The sequence below is a fragment of the Poeciliopsis prolifica genome, unplaced genomic scaffold (assembly GCF_027474105.1).
Source record: "Poeciliopsis prolifica strain line A6 unplaced genomic scaffold, Auburn_PproV2 SCAFFOLD039, whole genome shotgun sequence".
NCBI lineage: Eukaryota > Metazoa > Chordata > Actinopteri > Cyprinodontiformes > Poeciliidae > Poeciliopsis > Poeciliopsis prolifica.
In genome coordinates, this window is record NW_026562414.1 from 2,392,917 (window position 1) to 2,411,951 (window position 19,035).

Genomic DNA, 19,035 nt, shown 5'->3' on the forward strand with positions numbered 1-19,035 from the left:
GCAATTCTCTGCCGAGCAAATATTATTCATGTACTCTGTGTGCACTATTGGGTGCTAATGGCGGAAAGGGTCATAGCATTTCATTTTGGCTTCAACCAGTTATTGGATGGCTGACATTTAAATAGAGCAAGAGGGAGAAAGCAGTCATATGGCTGCTTTCTCCACCTGCCTCACTCTATTTCTGTCTTCTACTCATTTGTCTCGGGTCTTTTTTTCTGTCTGTCTGTTAAAATCAATACCTGTGATTATTCCCATAAACAGCACTGCTGACACACACATACACACACACACGCACTCACACACATCAAGCAATGCAATAAGTAGCATTGATCTTTTTTTGTCTCTTGATGTCATTGCTGCATCAAGAGATGAGATGGTGACCATCTCACTCTCTATAGAGAGATGGTCACCAGCAAGGAATTAAAACAAAATACGAGCAGATGCTTGTGTCATGCAAACACACACATATATACCTACATACAAACAAACAAACAAAAAATAAATACTTGTCTTTATTACTTTTAGAAGTTGAAACCCATTCATTATTTTTAATTCAATTTGCAGTTACAACATACTTTGTGATGGTCTATCACATACAATCCTAATAAAATACATCAACGTTTGAGATTGTGACTTGATAAAAGGTGAAAAAGTTAAAGAGGCACTGATATTCTTGCAAAGTATTGCATGCATCCACAACCCACACACTCATTTCAAATCCCAATTCTCATCCTAACCCATAATGCACTGTTGCTTATCTCCATTTACTGTAGGTGGTAAAAGCAGGCAGAAAGGTGAGCAAAAAATGGATGGAAAGACAGCAAGAAAGGATGAGAGAAAAGAAAGAGATGGAATGAAGTGAAACTGTGGATGGACTGAGGGACAGATAAAAGGAGCAGAGATGAGAAACGGGAAGAGAGAGGTGGAATGGGTGAGATACGATAACTAGTTTGGAAGGTGGCCAAAGTCAAATGGGACCAAATCCAAAGGCAAACCACAGAGCATGCCTTGTCCCTTTCCCCTCCTCCTGTAGACTGACAAATGGCTGGATTCATGTCGAAACTAAAAGGCTTTGTTCTTCACAGATGGAGCTTTGAAAACAACAACAATACCAATAAACACTAACAATAACACCAAGGACTGAAAGCTTCATATCAGCAGAATCCAGAGGTTGGAATTAAAGCATGGGAAACAAAAGCAAAGGAAATGAAACTAAATGAAATTAAACTATGCAAATGGGAACACAACCATGCCTCTCAACATGAAGCAACAGAAAGCCAACAAATAAACAGCTAAACTGTCAAACTAAACAGAATATAGGGAAGATCAAGGAAAACGCAGAAAAGAAAGAACAGGCGGAAAGAATGGACAGGAGGGGGGCGAAAAAGAAAAGGTTGAGAGAAAATGTTGCTAAATCCAAGTTAATCTGTCCAATTAGTTCCTGGTAATCCTTTCACTGTCATGAGGAAGACAAATGAAACTGACTGCATCCAATCAGTCTCTGCATGTCGGGTGGATGTTTGTCTGCAGAGTGTTTTTCAGTTTAAAATCATATTTTAACTTGGCACCACAAAAGTTCAAATTAAAAATATGAACTACAGCTCTGTCCAGAAATTATTTTTCTACAAACAAACAACAAAATTAAGACTTTGTTTATTTCTTAGATTTCTTTTTTGTGTGTTTTTCCGTCATTCTCAAGGGTAGGTATTATTGATGAGTAAATAGATTTGGCATATTCAAATGGGCAATTTGCAGTGTATAATAATGATTGTATTTACAATATTAGGGCTAAGAAATATTACTATTAGTGCAAATTTTACAGTAGTTGTCACAAAGACACCCCCATTAGATCTGTGGCATTATGTTTCAAAGTATGATCATTGAGTTCGGCTTTAAACTAATAGCTGCTTAAGAGTTGAAAAAAGGCACGAATATGGTCTGATTTTTTGTTCTTGGTCTAATAATGTATATTTTTGCTTTTATCCATAAATTCAAATAATGCATGGTCTTTAAAACACCAATATGTGCAATATTTCTAGACTTTTGAAGAGTGCCATAATTTTTTCATGTTTATGAAAAAATTGACCCAGTTGGACCGAGTCCTACCGCAACAGATGCTCACACTGAGCACAAACGACATTTCCCAAAATGCTAAGGTCACAGACTGTAGGAAGAAAAAGAGAAAACAGGCAAAATTTAAAACTGATACTGGCTATATTTTCCAATATTATTGCCATTACAAAATGTTCTTTTATTGTTCCACAATATAACAAATGATGTTACTATGAGCCATCTTGTTTTGTTACTTTTATATGTGAAAATGTGTCTTTGATTTGGCCATGACCAAGTAGTTTCACAAAAAAAAAAAAAAAAAAACAGAACAAGAGCAATATATTACCAAAGATGAAAAATTGAGAGAAAAGTCATTGTGTAGTGAAGGATAGAGCATCAAAATGGGATAAAGATATAAAACTAAGAAACGAATGTGATGAAAATAGACATAAAAAAGAAGAGGAAGGGATCGCTTATCACATCAACTGTTCAGAAGAATGTATGACATCTCTGCATGATTTTATTAACTTTATTGTTTTTTAATTAAACAGTCTTTCGGACAGTTTGTCTGTACAAGTGTGTTCCAGTGTCTTCAACATATAAAAGATTATATTCTGCAAACTACAGGGGGTGGGATCAGACAAATGTAACCAAACAGAAAAGCAAAGGAATCATTACCATTTAAATAACATTTCTGGTCCGTGTCTGTGTGTCTCATAACTAACACAAACGTACTTAATAAAATTCTGAAGGTGTACATGAATTTGCATGTGTGTGAGGATAGCCTCAAAGGGACAAAGTAAAAAAAAAAAGAGATATATTTTTAATAAAAATAGAAAAAGCAGAGCTCTGCAATAATATTCACTTAGCATCATTACTGCCTGATAACTATGTTTACTGCATACTTATTTAAAGTATAAGCAAGACAGACTAGTTTGTGTACAACATTTAAATTTCACGTAGTCTGGCAAAAAGCAAAGTGGATCAAATATATTTTTAGACTGGGTGATAAAAATGTGCTTTTAATGATAAAGAGCTTTATGATGTGTTTATTTGGCTTCCTACCTGAGAGTTAAATGAGAATGCAGCAAAGAGTGTAAATGAGAAAGTACAGCCAGAAGTTGGATAGCTCAGCTTAAAGGCTAAAACAATGGGGAATAAATGATTAAAAAAAATAAAAAATCTCAGTTTCATTAGCTACATGTGGAGAGTCATGGTAGTTATTGCTCCCTACCGAGTAAATGTTTGCAGCATTAGTTGTCATAAAACCACAATGTGTCATACTGGAATAGATAAACAGTATATCATGCTACAACTACAAATCCGATAGACCAATGCAAAAATTTGCAGAATTGTTAGGTGTAAAGTACATAAGTGATACTTTCACAAACTTGTGAAAATAATCTTAAAGTATGGCATAAAATAATGCTTTATAGAAAGGCTATTATGCAAAATGAAGCGTCTAATGTGAGTCTTAAGTTGTATGTCTCTAGAGCAAGTTTAAGATTGTTTTATGTTGTCTCTTGAGTGGCTGTGTTATGCTTTGTCCCATGGTGTTTGTCTACCTGCTTGTCATTATCTACTTGGTAATATAAACACAGGGGTTGGTATGTGGAAAATAATTTCCCCTTCAGGACACTAAAGTCTAAAAAAGTAAACTTCCACTCCATTACAGTCTTTTGCAGCCTCTCACAGTAGGCTGGTCTGCATTTGGTTACATCTATATTTTCACCGAATCTTATCAATTTTCTTATGTCTGATTGAAGAAAAGCATGATATTCCCATCCCACTGTTTCAACTTTGGTTTAATGAGTAATTCTACTTTTATTCATTTGCATGTAGGTAAAACAATTTTTTTGTCTCCTCTGAGAAGTGTGTTGTCTTCTACATGTTTGTGTTAGCAACTTGTGGATGTGGCTGCATCTCCTTTAGCTATCTGCAAATAGAACTTCTTAGGGCTTTCTTTAAGCAATTAGTTTCTTCTGCCTCTCTGAAGGTTAGATTCAGGAAAATATGACAAAAAGTTATCTGTCAACAGAGTTTCCACCCGTGCTGTCGATTGCTACAGACCCTCTGGCATAACCAAAGGTTCTCTGCTGTGTGTCTCATTAATGCTCCTCTTGTCATGCCTCTGAGTTTAGTTAAATATCTTGATAGGTTTGAAGATGCACCAAGATATTTTCTTGGTGTATCCATCTTTTTTCAGAAGATGGATTCCAGGTTGCCCTTTGAGATGTGGATATTCTTATTTAGTGCCATTCTGCATTAAGCTACTCCAGTACCTTATCTGTGACATGTAGTCCATGTATTGCATACAATTATGCAATACATTGTAATGGTCTATCACCTAAAGTATATATTATATTCATTAACATTTGTGGTTCAATGTAATAGAATGCATATATCTTACTGCAGTAATCTTAATATGTTATTCTCACGATGGGCTGATATCAAAATCGCTAAGCATCAACAAAAGTCTTTCGTTGATTATCACTACAATAAGAAGTCAGATCTTATTTAAATTAAGATTTGACTTTATTCTGTCCCAGTACATTGTTGAAATTGCAATAAATCTGCGTCTTTAATGCGAAAATGTTCCACTTGGAAGAGTAGTAAGAAGATTAATTTCCTCTTCCTGTTAAACAGGAAACTACTCAATAGATGAGTCGCCTGAACAAGTCTATGACTTCCTCTTTGTCAATAAACAAGAACAGTCACACACACTCTCATTCAAATTCATTCACCAACTCACACATACACACACACACAGAGGGGTTGGCAGACATCAGTCAGGCCCTGTGGTTATGAGTTTTCATCTCTTTCATTTTCATTCCCCAGTTTCATCATTCTCTCGCCTCCTGCTCTCTTGCCCCACTCTGATTCTCTTTTCTCTTTCTTTCTCAGCCTTATTGTTTTTCATCATATCTCCATTGCTCTCTTTTTCAGTTTTTTATTCAGACTCATTGCTTTTATTTCTGTCTCTTTCTCTTTCATATCAACCTTTTTTTTAGCCATGCTGTCTCTCTCCCCCAGGCTAGCTGTGTTTATATTTCAGTCGTTTATTTCTACAAATGTCAGACAGTGTTTCTGCCCTCCGTCTATTGATCCACAGAGAGCAAAGGAGATGAGGAGAGGGAGGCACAGAGAAAGGGTGGAAAGCCAATGACTATGAAAGAAAGGGGGATATATAGAGGGAGGAGCTGCTAAAGTAAGTAAAAACATAAAAAAAAACAGTCCAGGAGTGAAAGAAGAAAAAAATTCATCTTTCATTCTAAGTTTGACTTTACCGTCCTCCTCTCCTCTTAAATTTAGCCTCTCACTACACACTCCATACTCTGCATGCATACTCTCTGTTCAAATATCTCTTCCCCTCAAAAAATTCAGATTCTGAAACAAAAGGCAACAGTTGATGGAGTCAATAAAAAACCTAGGTATAAGAAACACTAGGACTAATATTTATAAGAAAACCAAGATAAAGTCTCATTTTTTGAGAATTTTCATGCATAAAGCTTTTAGTTTACCATCCTGTTTTTTTTTTTTTTTGTCTTACCTGCACATTTGGTGCGAGTAATGAGAGGTGGTCCTGGTTTTCCTGTCCCTCCCTCTCCTGGTCTCGTTAGTAACACTCTGATCTCATACTCTGTATCTGGGTCCAGGTGCCATAACTTGTAGTTGGGAGAATTCACAGCATGAGTCTCAGTCCAGGTGCCTGATGTCATCCGGTATTCAACCTGAAGAAAATAATCAAACATAAAATATTAGTTCAAAACATTTTATTCCTTTCTCAAAGAAAATGTTAGTGTTTCAAAACGTATTACACGCACCTCTGTTAAATGCTAACACAGCTTTCTTTATATACATAGGTACAAGTGAATGCTTTAAAATGATAGATTTTCACATAAAGAAAACACACCTCTTTAAGTATAATGGGTCCATCACCAAATATGGAATTAGCATTGAGCTGAATCAGCAGGTATGTAGGGCCGACACCAAGCAGCTGGGGTGGAGCAATAGGGTGAGGGGGCTCTGAGGAGAAAACAAAAGAACAGCAGGAAGTTTAAATGTGCTTCCGAAAATGGATTACAGACTATAAACCAATATTGCAATTTTATAATATGAAACAACAGCAAAAATAATAATCATTTCTTCAACAGATTATTATTATTTCTAATTGCAGTCATTAAACTACAAATGAAATAACTTGTGTGTCAAGACCTCACTATTGTTGGAATACCTTGACCTTGCAAGAGAGCAATGGATACTTGTCATTTCTGTTCTGGGACATCCTCTGATAAATTTCGAATCAAGAAGCTTTGCGATATTCAAACCTGACATGCCTGCTTATCCCTACACCAGCATCTACCTGCAGGCTCTGATTCATGAAAATGATATTTACCCTTCACTTCCCAATCTCTCTGCACAAATGCATTCTGCCAGGAGTGAGGAGGTCAGAGCCTAGAGGCCATAATGTATGTTTACTTGTGAGATTGTTGTTGGGATATGTGCACGCCTTCAAGCAGGAAACCGGAATGTTAAATTGGAATCAGATTGTGAGGAGAAATTTCTGAAGCGGGCTATTCCTCTTTAGCTTTATCTCATTATTTATACAAATTGAATGTCTCAAAAATTTGAGAAGTATCAGTATCGCAATGACTTCCCTTTCACTAATTGCATAGATCACACAGTGCATGTACGTCATTGATTCCAGTTAATAAATTGTTTATTTTTATATGAAAATGACTGTGATGATCTGATCAGTGCAAAGTGTGACACTTGTGTGACAGACAGATTAATCTGCATGACACATAGTTATACATACATCAATACATGCATTAATCACTCCAGCCGTGCATGGACCGCAACCTGCTAAGCAAACCGTAAATCACAGAGATTTATCTCTAAGACACATCCTCATGCAGGAAACGTTACTTTCTATATGAGGACAGAAAAAGGTCCTATTTTTTTTTAATTCCATGTCAGATACATCAAAGTTATCATAATTAAATATGAGCACCTGGTGTTACTATGTGTGTTTGCTCCAACATTAGTCATATTTTGCATTGTTGACACCTCTTTTTTTCTTGTATGAGTGTGTGTTGGCATTTTTTGTGTGCTGAATGTGACTGTCAGCAGAGTTCATGCTGGGAAGAGGCTTTTTTAGAACAGATAAAATAGTGAAGTCTGACAGCACATGCACATGTGCAGGCAGACACACAAATGTGTACAAACACATACACACGCAGGCGGATTGAGCTGAATCCAGATAATGAACGTCAAAGTGACTTCAGAAAACCAACAACGTCAACAATATGTCAACTAGCAACACTATCAAGTAAACAAAGTAAACAACTAGATGATTGAGAATAAGATAAAGAATTGAAGTGAATATTGAATGATGCATATTTTTAAGAAACTGGGTTCTTGTTTGTTTTTAGCTTGGATATTAAGCGAAATACACAAACATTATAAAGTGTCCCACTTTAAAGTCTATTAAATATATAAATGATAAATAACTAATGTTACCTAACTGGGTCATTAAGTAACTCTTGAGGGAAAAAACAAAAGCTGGTTAGAAATGAATATGTTCTCTTTTTTCGTTCAGTCCCTTGTCATTTGTACAGTTGACCTAAAAAAATTAACAAATCATCAGTAGCATAATTTGCAATATCTCATGGTGGGTTTGTTGACAAAGTTTTATATTATTAATCACATGTGTGAACTGTATTATCATTTTTCAAGTTTTTGGGTCGAATGTAAATAATACTGACAAAACTGATGAACATGGAAATCACCTCAAGTGAGTTTATCAATCCTGACCTATAAGATGAAAGATTAATGTCTTTCATCCTATTCCAGAAAACTTAGCAATATATTCACTTATATATGTACAAATTTGCAAGAGGATACAGCACTATGTGCTTTATAAAGCGTTATTAAACATGATTACACACCAAAAAACATAAAGTAAGACTCAGACTCATGAGGCACATTGTACTTTGTTGACCATCATCAGCAACCTTGTCAATAAGGTTTAACTTTCCCAAACCACTGCTAACATCACCAGCAAACCCGCTGCAGGACATCTGACCCGGGAAAAAGTGAACATAGGATTGTGTAAGTGTTGCAACAACAGCAAACCGTGTTAGAAGGCTTTCTATAATGCCTGAAGCTCCAACTGTCACTGCTTCTTGAAAAAGAAAGAAAGAAACTACGGTTTTGGTGCATCTGTGTGCATGATTTGAGTAGAAGACTTCTCGAAGAAATAATTTAGAGATTTGGAAGAAATGGACATTCTTAACTCATTCTTAGCTCGTGATCATATGCCAAGGTTCATTATATGGAAATCAACATAGCAAACGTGTTCATCCTCGTTCACTTGTGTGACAGTAACACTGCAAGAGATTTTTAGGCCATCAGTTGTGCGTAATGCAAGCTGGCATGGTGATGTGTGTATGCGTGTGTTCGTGTGTGTGGGTAAACTACAAGCTAACATGATGATGCACTCTGTCACAGTGGGAACCAGAGGGCACGGCTTTATTAGACCTACCGTCTGACCAAACTTAAAGTGACACACATATACATACACACTCTACAATACACAGTCGGACTCCCTTGTACTTTTCATGTTGTTTATCCGCAATAAAACTTGGAATGGCAGGACTGCGGCTTGCCATCATTCATCCATCTGTGTTGGAACTGTAGGCTTAGGGCTACTGGACAACAGTACAGTTTTTGTTCATGCTGAAATATATCTGCGTCACTGTAGTTTAAAACTTGCCTCAAGATATTTTACCCATTTTGTAATCTTGTATTGCTTCATATCAAAATTCTGGATAGTGGGATACCAAGCAAGATTAATGAAATATTATTACATTGATTGGAGATGGTAAAAATTAAGGACGTTCGGAATTGCAATGCTTCTGAGAAAAACTATTGTTATTACAATATGTTCACCACCTTGTGAATGTAAGTGTCTTGGCCACTAAGATCTAATTCACATGTGGGAATAAGTCCAGGTGGGATTCAAGGCTAACACCTCAAATATTGTAGACGACCAAATATTGCATCCAGGCTGTTGTTTTCTAATGTGATATTGTTGCATACATTAATGCTGTCATGAGAATCTTTGGTTTAATATATATTTAATTAGCCATTCTTCATAGACATTTTGCAGGTGCTGGATCATCTCTGTGTCACAGGTGTGATATTAACTAATTTAATACAATTATCAGGCTTGAAACCTGGTTCAGAGTTCTAATGACACATTTTTTATACATACACAATTTTTGCACATATCTAAGATTTTGATTCTCCATTTTCCTCTTCCTCATATTCTTATCTTGAACATGACTCTTCACGTAATACCCCACTTTGCAGCACTCTCTCACTGGCTTCAATTTCATAATAAATACATTTTAACGAGTAAAATGTTCAAAGAAATTTTTTTTTACCATTTCAGCTCAAATATGTCCATATTCATGGCGGTCGTCCTGCAGGAGCCTTAAATCTCCAACATGCATGTGTTTTAAGAAAATAAACATATTCCCTGTTTCTTTGATTTCTATCTGGCTCTCATCCCCCATCTCATCCCTAGCCTGATATTTTTGATTTCTAATAAATAAACATGAGACTACTCTGCTTTCACATGCATACTCAGAGTTTCCATTCTTTCACTGTCTTGCCTTTCTAACAACAATATTAGCAATAACCCTCAAAGCTGTAAAATCCTCTTTGGTGGCTGTAGCAGAAAGCAGCGCTATCCTGAATGAACCTCGATTGATGTATGTAGACTGCTTCTTCTTTCCAGTTTAGACATACAGCTCCTGCCGTGCAGATTCCTCACCCCTCTCATCTTCGCCTTTTCTTGTTTTCAGAAATGAAGTTCCAGATAAATAAACAGTAGCCACTTATTTATTCTTAGTAAATCCACAAATGCGTTGCCAAGCCTGACAGATTTTGTTGATCAAAAGAAAAGAACAAATCGATTTATTTCCAGAGGGAATTGGAATCCACAGTTACGGCAGAAATGGGGTCAAGCGACATAGACAGCTGAGGCCTCGCCACCGGACATTGTGAGCGCTCCATTATGAGAGGTAGATTATTTAATATTCATATTCACGAAGCTCGCCTCAGCTTTGATTTGTTATTTCTTCCTCCTCTGTCATCTTTATGCAGAATAATAAATATGACTCTGCTGTGCTGTTTACATATTCGGACATGTTCTTCATTCCGATGTGGATATCCTTTGGATAATGAGCCGACTATTTACATTTAACTTTTTCCACCATCCTCACACTTCTCTTTACTCCCCCAGCCTCCCGTCACCCCCCACCCTTTAACTGTCACTCCCAGATCATTCTCCCCAAATCTCCTTCTCCTTTACCCCCCTCTCACTCCACCCTCCTCCTCCGTCTCTCCCTGGGAGATGAATTGAATATGTAAGCCATTGAAAATGAATGAATAAAGCATCCGATCTCAAACACACATTGGTGACACCTTATTAACCACATGTCAGAAGCACATGACAGCTAGGGCCCACACACAGTTTCCTATCCACACACACCCGCCCACGGCCCACACATGCACACGCAGACAACAATGGAGTTAACCCGCACAATGACGGAGTGTGTGCACACACACATTCAGCCACAAGACTGGCAAACATGGATCTACATAAGCTCACATGAGATCTGCTCATTAGCAAACGTTGTGGTATTGACTGACATTTAATCAGTCAGACTCAGAGGAGCTGTACTTGATTGGTAAGGGAATTAGACATTTGAAGTTATAAAAAAAAATGTTATTTAAGGTTTAAACAATATAAATTAATCAAGAAAAAAAGATAAAGGGAATTCACAGACCAATTTATAAGATATTCGGGTGTTAAGCTGAACACTGTATGTCTATATTATACATTGTGCAATGAACATGATTAAGATCATCTTATTCGTAACAATGTAAAGAAAAAGATGCCATTGTGCATAGCTTATGACTGGTTTTCAGGCTAACAGTAATGTTGTAATGAGTAGGCATGGGATGTTCTGAGAATTTCATGGAATAATGACCTTAGGTAAAAATACCAACTGCAACACTGTGAAACAGTACCGCAGTAGCAGAACAGATTGAGAAACAAAATGACAAAAAAGAGCAAAAAATATAAATAAAACAAATATTTCTTCTTCTGCTAAAATAATGTATATATTTATTTGTTGTTATTTGATTTAGTTAGGCAAAAATCTACAATTAGTTTCCAAGATGTCATGTTTACTGTGTAAAATATTCAATGTTTTTCTCCCGTTTATCTTTTATCAGGAGTCCAAAAAGCTGCTATTAGCTATTTAATTAGTCAGGCTACTGCCTATTTAACAGCTAACTGTAGAATTAAAAACTATGTTACCTTTCCCCAAAGCAGACTATTGGTGCAAATTGGCTTTTGAAGGGCTGCCAGTCATAATGCAGCCATGATATATCTCACAAATGCCAGGTGCTGTATATACTACAACATAGCAAGGATGATACTAGAAGCACTCTTTATTAAACTATGTTGCCGAATTTGCAGAGTAAATACCTAAAGCTGTATTTGTTGTGTGCACTGTTCAAATTACTGATTAGTTTAGTCCTTCATTGGGAGCCCACTTCCCCTCCCCCCAAATAATAAAACTTTCTAATAGAAGTTTTAATCAGCCAGTAACCGTTAATATTACTGATATTATGAGCAGAATTCACATCAATCTCAAAAAATTTGAATATCATGAAAAAGTTCTAATCTATTTTCACTTGTTTTAAAAAGTGAGCCATTTCATTTCTTGTAATTTTGATAATGAAATGACTCATACTCTTTATTTTTATATAGTTTATTTTTTGTCTATGTTCAATCCTAGTCTTGTTTTTGAACTGAAAGCTTGGAAAATGGTTGTACATGTATGATGGTTTGGTTGGGCTTAATGGGGGACATGTCATGTCAATAATTGGAGCCTTCTGAATTTTAATTAATCTGTGTGCCTGGAGTCTTTCACACCCTAAAAAAAGCATTAGTGAACATGCAGCAAAGATTTGAAAGTCTTTAGTTGCAGAAACAATTGTCCTAAGCGGTGCTTCATCAGGTAGAGATCAAAAAGCAACCTTACAGATGAGGAAATGCTAAATGTATCAAAAACATTTCTGAATATCTCACCTCTCACAATAAGACCGGCAAAGTTAGACACTCCAGAGCCACGATCTGACTGGGTGACACAGCGATACAAATCCTGATCCTGATTAGTGACTTCTTTGAGGTGGAAGGAGGCAGCAAACCGTCTGTGGTTGATGTTTTTGGTCTGAGCCACAGGAATATCTTCTCCATTTCTTCTCTGGAGAAGAGACAAAACAAGCAGATAAATCACATTCTGCAGAGGCCGGGTAGTTTAACTGACTTGATCAAGGTCACATGTCAGTACTGGACTGCACAAACCAGCACACACACTTTCAAACCCTTCTGCCTCACTGAAAGCAGGTTTGAAGGTCATGACTACAATGGAGCAATAATGAAATCAGCAGTCGTTAAACTCTTAATCATGTCAGCTGCTAGATGTATGGCTTACAGTTGCAGTGAGTATGTGAATGTCTTAGAGCACAATTCTTACTTTAGCACTTTATATATAGACGAATATCTGCAGAATGTCACTCTGAGCAAACTGTGAAGTATGTTTTTATTATTTTATCTGTTATATCTTCAGGTGTCAAGGTTTTAGTTGGGACTGGCTAATTTTCATTTCATTACAAGTGTATGGATCTTGAATGAAGATTTTTGTCCATCAGAAGCTTAGGGCTTTCTTCTATATGAGTGTAGTAGGTTATCCTGAGCTATTTATGTATTATGCAGCTATAATCATAGGTTGCTGAGAGACACTTTATTCATCAATCTATTCCCTACTGTACAAATATGCATTAGAAGCATTTATTGCAGCTATTAACTGCATGTAGTCTGTTTCTGCTAACCGTAGAAGTTACGTTAAAAGTGTCTTTCCTTTCCACTATTGCCAGATGCTGCTGCTGTATGAGGGACTGCAAAGTTAACAACTCACTGCAATCAACTGTCACCACATGTTCGTTAATGAATGGAAGAAATGCTAAAAACTTGGTGCAATCGGCAAGGGCTTTTTTTAGGGCAAACTTTTTCCAAATTGGGATAATGAGCCGTCCTTGACTGAATTTACAGCTGCAACCAATTTAGAACATATACAGTCAAATTTATATTATGTATATAAAATTGGAGTGAACTGACAACTGTACTGGATGCATTTGCTTTATAAATAAACTGAATTTAATTAAAACTGAAGACTTAAAGGCAAATTCAACTTTCAAGCCACCGAATGGGACAAAAAAGAATCTCTTTAATCACACATAATAAGGAAAATGTCAGTTTTATGTTTTAATGCTTAATGTGTTTCATATCAGTATATCTTTATCTGTACAAATAAACTATTAATTTAGAAAAAAAGATTTTTAAAGGGGTAAAAAGACAGAAATGCACAATATCACACTGATGAAAGTAAGTAAATTATGTTTTATTTGCACCTTTGAGGGTAAGTCTAAAAAAAAAATCATCCTTTAATGAAGTACCATAATTTTATGCTGAAAAAAATTGCTACAGCTGTCCAATAGTAAACTTTGAAATTTGTGTATCTCCCTTCACTGATGTAAAATAAACCTATGCTTATTATCCTCATCCAGCATTGTTGTGGCAGGTTTAGTTGTTTCTACCTACAGTATTTTGATTGTTGCTCCAAAGATGTGTACTGAAGGTATTGAATAGGAAAAGTGGAGCGTGTTGTAACAGTTCTTTTCATGAAAATCAACACACAACTGCCTTGCTTTTTAAAGGGTGACTGAGAAAAACTACAATCATTGACTTAACATTTTAAATTCCTCAACTTAAAAAGGTAAATTTAGGAATGTATTTCAATAAATTTACTATTATTGGAAATGCAAACAATTTATTTTTAGGTGAACACTACGGGAAAATTTGAAGCGCTGAGAAACAACCTTATTAGGAGATTTGGTAAAGTTATGCCAGATACATCAATGTGAATTAATTAAATATAAAATGCAAAAGGAAAATGTGTAAGTTTTTACATGAGGTGCTATTAAGTCTGGTGTGTACTGTACTTTTTGATTAGTCTTACATCAATGCTTTCTGCAACTGCTCATTTAAATGAGAAAATAACTGGGGACAAAAGAAAATATGTGATATAATCTTTTCAGTACACCATTTCCAGCTACCCAGGTAAGATAAAAAAAACAATAAACAAAAAAACTATTTTGATCCACTGCACATGTCACTAGTCTGTGTCATGGACCAAATAAATGTTCCCAAAACATTGTCAATTTAAAAAAATAAGTTACTATCAGCACTGATAACAAACTGACCTCAAAAACAGAGTGTAAAAGCCTATCTTTATTCTAGGTTAGATGTATGTGGTTATTTTTGCATATCTATTGATTATATTTGCAGTTTTCTTTTCTGGCAGCAAAATAAATAACCAGTGGGAACAATAAAGTTCATCTTGATGTTTTTCCATGTTAGTGTCTGCATTTGACCTTACCTGTAACCAGAGTTTATTGCTCGATGTGTCTCTTCCTGTAGCGATGCACTGAAATGTGGCATTTTGCCCGGCATTCACCTCCACATCCCCAAGACGCAGGAAATGAGGGGACTTATCTGAAATTGGGTCAAAGAAATAGTTAATCTTTTATTCGTGTGTGTATTTTTTGGTTTGTTTTTGTTTCATTCTATTTGACTGTTGAAAATGTAAATGATATATCAAACACCCCAGGTTATTACCCCATATACATTTTGAAACATAATGTTCCATTATTTTTTTGCAATTAGATTTTATTGGGATTGGAGAAAATCAAAGCACTGAATTGCCCTGAGGTAAAATAAACATCACATCCAGTATATATAATTTCAGCAGTAACCAATTCTTAACTACAATCCTATGAAATAAAATAAGCTATTTAGACCAAGAAAATGTATTTCAGTGATGACGTTTCTTTTCTGGTGGTGTGATTGCAATCATAGATTGTATCTCTTACGGTAACTGAAAACCCCCACACACCCGCGTGTTCATGCAAATGTGCACACACACACACACATGCACACAAACCTGTGTTCAGAAATGCAGCTGTGAGAATGAATGCTTCTACTGTGGAGACTAAGTCCTAATTCCTTTTAGAAAACTTGCTCCTTCCACTTAGGAGTCCTCCTGCCTTTAAGGGTCTGAGGATCCTCTTTTTATATTTCTTGGGTTCGTTGTCTGGTTTTACCAATGTGTTTATAACAACAACCTCTAACAAAGAGAGAGAGACCTAAGGGATAAACTCCAGAGGGAAAGATACACAAGATACTTAATTTTTGTGACTTCTAATCAATGAAATGCATTAAGACATGGAATTGTCTTGAAAGATTTCTGCTCCAATCAAACAGATGAGCAAACTACATTATAATGGCTTTCTTGCTAACATGAGGACTTTCAAGGAACATGCCTGTGGCCTTAGATTAGCAGACCTCTATGTTAACAGTGTGAGACTGTCGTCACAACTCTTTTTCGCCTCTAGCAGTGAGGAAACACTCAAGTGAGGAAAGAAGGGGACCTAGGACGTAGCCAGAATTTAAAATGGATCGTCGCTCCAATCTCTTTCCTGTCAGCACAGAGACAAGACAGTGACTGTTTGCTCTGTGTGTGTCTTTGCACCGTGTGTGCTTCTGGGTTAAACGGGGGAGAAAATGCTGAGTGGTCAGAATCTTCTCTCTCCATGATTGCCGTAATACTGTCTCATTTCCCGCTTCACCCTCTCCTGTTCCCTCTATCTTTCAGTTTTCCTTTTTCACAACCCCTCTCTCCATTTTTATGTCTCTGCTGCTTGTCTTTCTCTTTTGCAGAATCCGTCCTCTTCTGTGTCACCTTCCTACTTATCTACCCGTTCAGCTGCAACAGAAACCATCCTAGGTACAGTCTAATTAGTGGCCAAAGCTATCAGCTTCTATTCAGCGAACTAGGACTAATTGCTGGCATGATAATGACTCACCGCATGGATAGCTGAGCACCTGAATGTCATCTATGGCGATGAAGCCGGCTTTGCTGTCCGACACCTCTGCTTCAAAAATAACCTGAGGAAAGAAGGAGTCAAATTTAGCTTTCATTATCTTCATAACTGTCACTGTGATTCTATATCAACTATATGTATAGGACACATAAAGGAAATTGTTAGCTTGTTGTAATTCCCCACAGCAGGAATTACAACAGCATAGTGTTAAAACTTGCAAACACAAGTCTGGGATTCTTTGTAATTGTTTTAGTTGAATTTGTGTTGCATTTTTCAAATCACTATTCAGTATGTAATGCTGCAATAGCATGAGTTCAGACGTCTATCAGCTTCAAAACATCTTAATCACAAAAATGAATTAAAATTTAGCATGCAAATGTTCAATCATTTAAATTAGATGGGTTCAAGCAGGGAAACTGAAACAAGCAAGACTTTAACTTTGACCTTTAGACACTGAAACAAACAAGGAAATGTTTGTTTCAGTCTATAAAGTCTATAAATATAAAACATTTTCTCTTTACTTTTCCAGCTCTGTCAAATACTGAAGTTAAATTCCATACTTTTTCAGATTCTATGTCAGTCAGGAAATGTCTGACATAAAAGAAAATAACCAAAGCTCAGTTTCCACATTTGCAATCTTCACGCCAAGAGCTGCAACAAGTGCTTGAATTCCCCGCCAGTTTATTGTCTGACAATCTAAAAAGCTCATTCTCCTCATCATTCTTACAATTACTCTCCCAGATTCCTCCTTCACTGTTAAATGGACGTCCATCTCCCTACATTCTTTATTGTTTCATCAACATCAATTTCTATTTCCTCACTGTGATTTTCTTTTCTTTGTCTCGCTTGCCATCTGTGTTCCAACACTGTTTGCTCAGTGTGGAGTTCTGTAATGAACAGAGAAGAAAAGCAATGGGAAAGAAAACGAGGCAGCCATCAAAAAGAGCTGCAGAGAGAGAAAGCGAGCAAAGGGGTGAGCAGTTGTTGTCATTCATCACCTCTAAAGGGAAATCTGCCGTGAACTGTTTACCCATAGCTTATCTTCTCTGCTTGTCACAGTCTCCCCCTTTCACTCTCCCTCCCCTTCCAATCTATCTTTTCTCTCTCACCTATCATCTTTCACTCATAGCTCACTGCAGTGCCTAGCAGAGAGACATCAGCGGACTTTTAATACCATCGTCTCAACCTGCTTGACAACCAGCTAACATGTCTTCTCCGCCTTGATTCTCCTGATTATTTATTGCTCTCCTTTTATATATATATATATATATATATATATATATTTTTTTTTTTTTTTTTTTTTTAACAGGGCGTCATGAAAAGTTCTTACTTCTATGTATATTTATGTTACTGACAGGTGCTATCTTTAGCATGAATAACTGTTTTGGGCTAAAGACGTGTCCAAAGCCGATCAAGGACATTTTGAATGTAAATGTCATTAAAAAGCTAATCAGATGAACTTTCACAAACAGTTTGTCATCTAAAAGACATGTTTGAGCTGTGATCTGTTACTTTAAGAACTTTGTTAAATTTATTATTCAACCAAATTACCTACTTATTGTTGTAAGAGTCTGGAACACTTTAGGTCCCACAAGAGTTTATTATCACATGGAGACGTTGCAAAGTACATTCTCACTCTCCGTCTCACTGATAAAACATATTATTTTATTTCTGCATTTATTTTACTTTCTCTGATCATATTTTCTTTGGTGACATAAATAGCTCCAACTTGAGATCTGAACCTTTGATAGTTTTAATTATCAAACCACATCTTTTGGCAGTAAAATCTTTAGTAAATCATGTTTCACATAACTCAATCTATTTTAGTCTCTGATAATATCTTGTATGATGGCTTTTGGAACTGAAATAAGTTTTATGAAGCCTGCAGGTCACTGCATTTTGGCAATAAGTTATTTCACCTCGTCATTTGATATAATCATACGTTTCATCATCAGCCACAAGATCCCTTAAGTTATGGATTGGACACTAGCAACTTCTGATCATCCAGGTGTCAAATACTTGCGGACAAGCTGATCTCATCATTGTGCTACAAGATTATTGATAGCACATGTTTACAAGTTCTCACACAGGCAAAGCTGTTCTAAAATGCTGAAGGCAAAGGACTGACATATCATCACTCCAGAGGAGAGCTTGGCGAAGGCATACATCCTCTTATCATTCGGTTGCATATATCACTTTGATGTATGCATCTACAGGCACTGAATCAAAAATGTTTTAAAGCTGCAGGGAGGAGATATTTTTCATGACATTTTATAGTCTGAATTCTCAGAAATGTAAATTTGGTTCCAGGCACAGGCTGCCTGTACACACAAGCTAATATTAACCAAAGCTAAACAACAACAAAATGTTCTAGCACAAAAACACAAGAGATATATTTCTAATGGCGAGGCAAAGAAAAGAAAATATTACCAGTGCCTCAAGTCAATAATGGCTACAAAAAACTATTTAAAACAAAATGGAGGTGCAACTGAAACCAGTCATTCCTCTGGTAAGTATACACTGACATTCCTAAAAATAAAGCATTCCTTGACAATAGAAACCCATAGAAACCCCTTCAAAGACATTCGCAAATACGACAGTAGCATACATAAACCCCTCATGCGTTGCACAAATATTTTTTATACCCAAAAAAATAGGTATAAAAGATAAATATTTCACATTTTGTAAGAATTTCTGATGTATTATGAATTTACACAAAATACTTCAGAGGTATGATTGGCATTTACAAAAGCAATGAGCTACAGATGTCACATGATTGCTATGTGGACTCCTAGTCAGTCCACAATATTTTATTTTCCTGAATAATTTTCAGCAAAACATTTAAAAGACTCAATGAATGCAACTGTATGTCTATTCTATCATCATCCAAGTGGC

General features: G+C 36.2%; 1 protein-coding gene across 15 annotated transcripts in view; it reads right to left on the reverse strand.

Moving 5' to 3' along the window:
- ptprk (protein tyrosine phosphatase receptor type K) overlaps positions 1 to 19,035 on the reverse strand; it is a 99,388-nt gene that overhangs the window by 30,239 nt on the left and 50,114 nt on the right. For all 15 annotated transcript variants that reach the window (XM_055054193.1, XM_055054205.1, XM_055054204.1 and 12 more), the window contains 5 exons: positions 16,123 to 16,204; positions 14,637 to 14,752; positions 12,227 to 12,401; positions 5,966 to 6,078; positions 5,603 to 5,783 (listed from right to left, as the gene is read on the reverse strand). In XM_055054193.1, the coding sequence (XP_054910168.1) occupies positions 5,603 to 5,783; positions 5,966 to 6,078; positions 12,227 to 12,401; positions 14,637 to 14,752; positions 16,123 to 16,204 (667 nt within the window). The remainder of the gene's footprint in view (positions 1 to 5,602; positions 5,784 to 5,965; positions 6,079 to 12,226; positions 12,402 to 14,636; positions 14,753 to 16,122; positions 16,205 to 19,035) is intronic.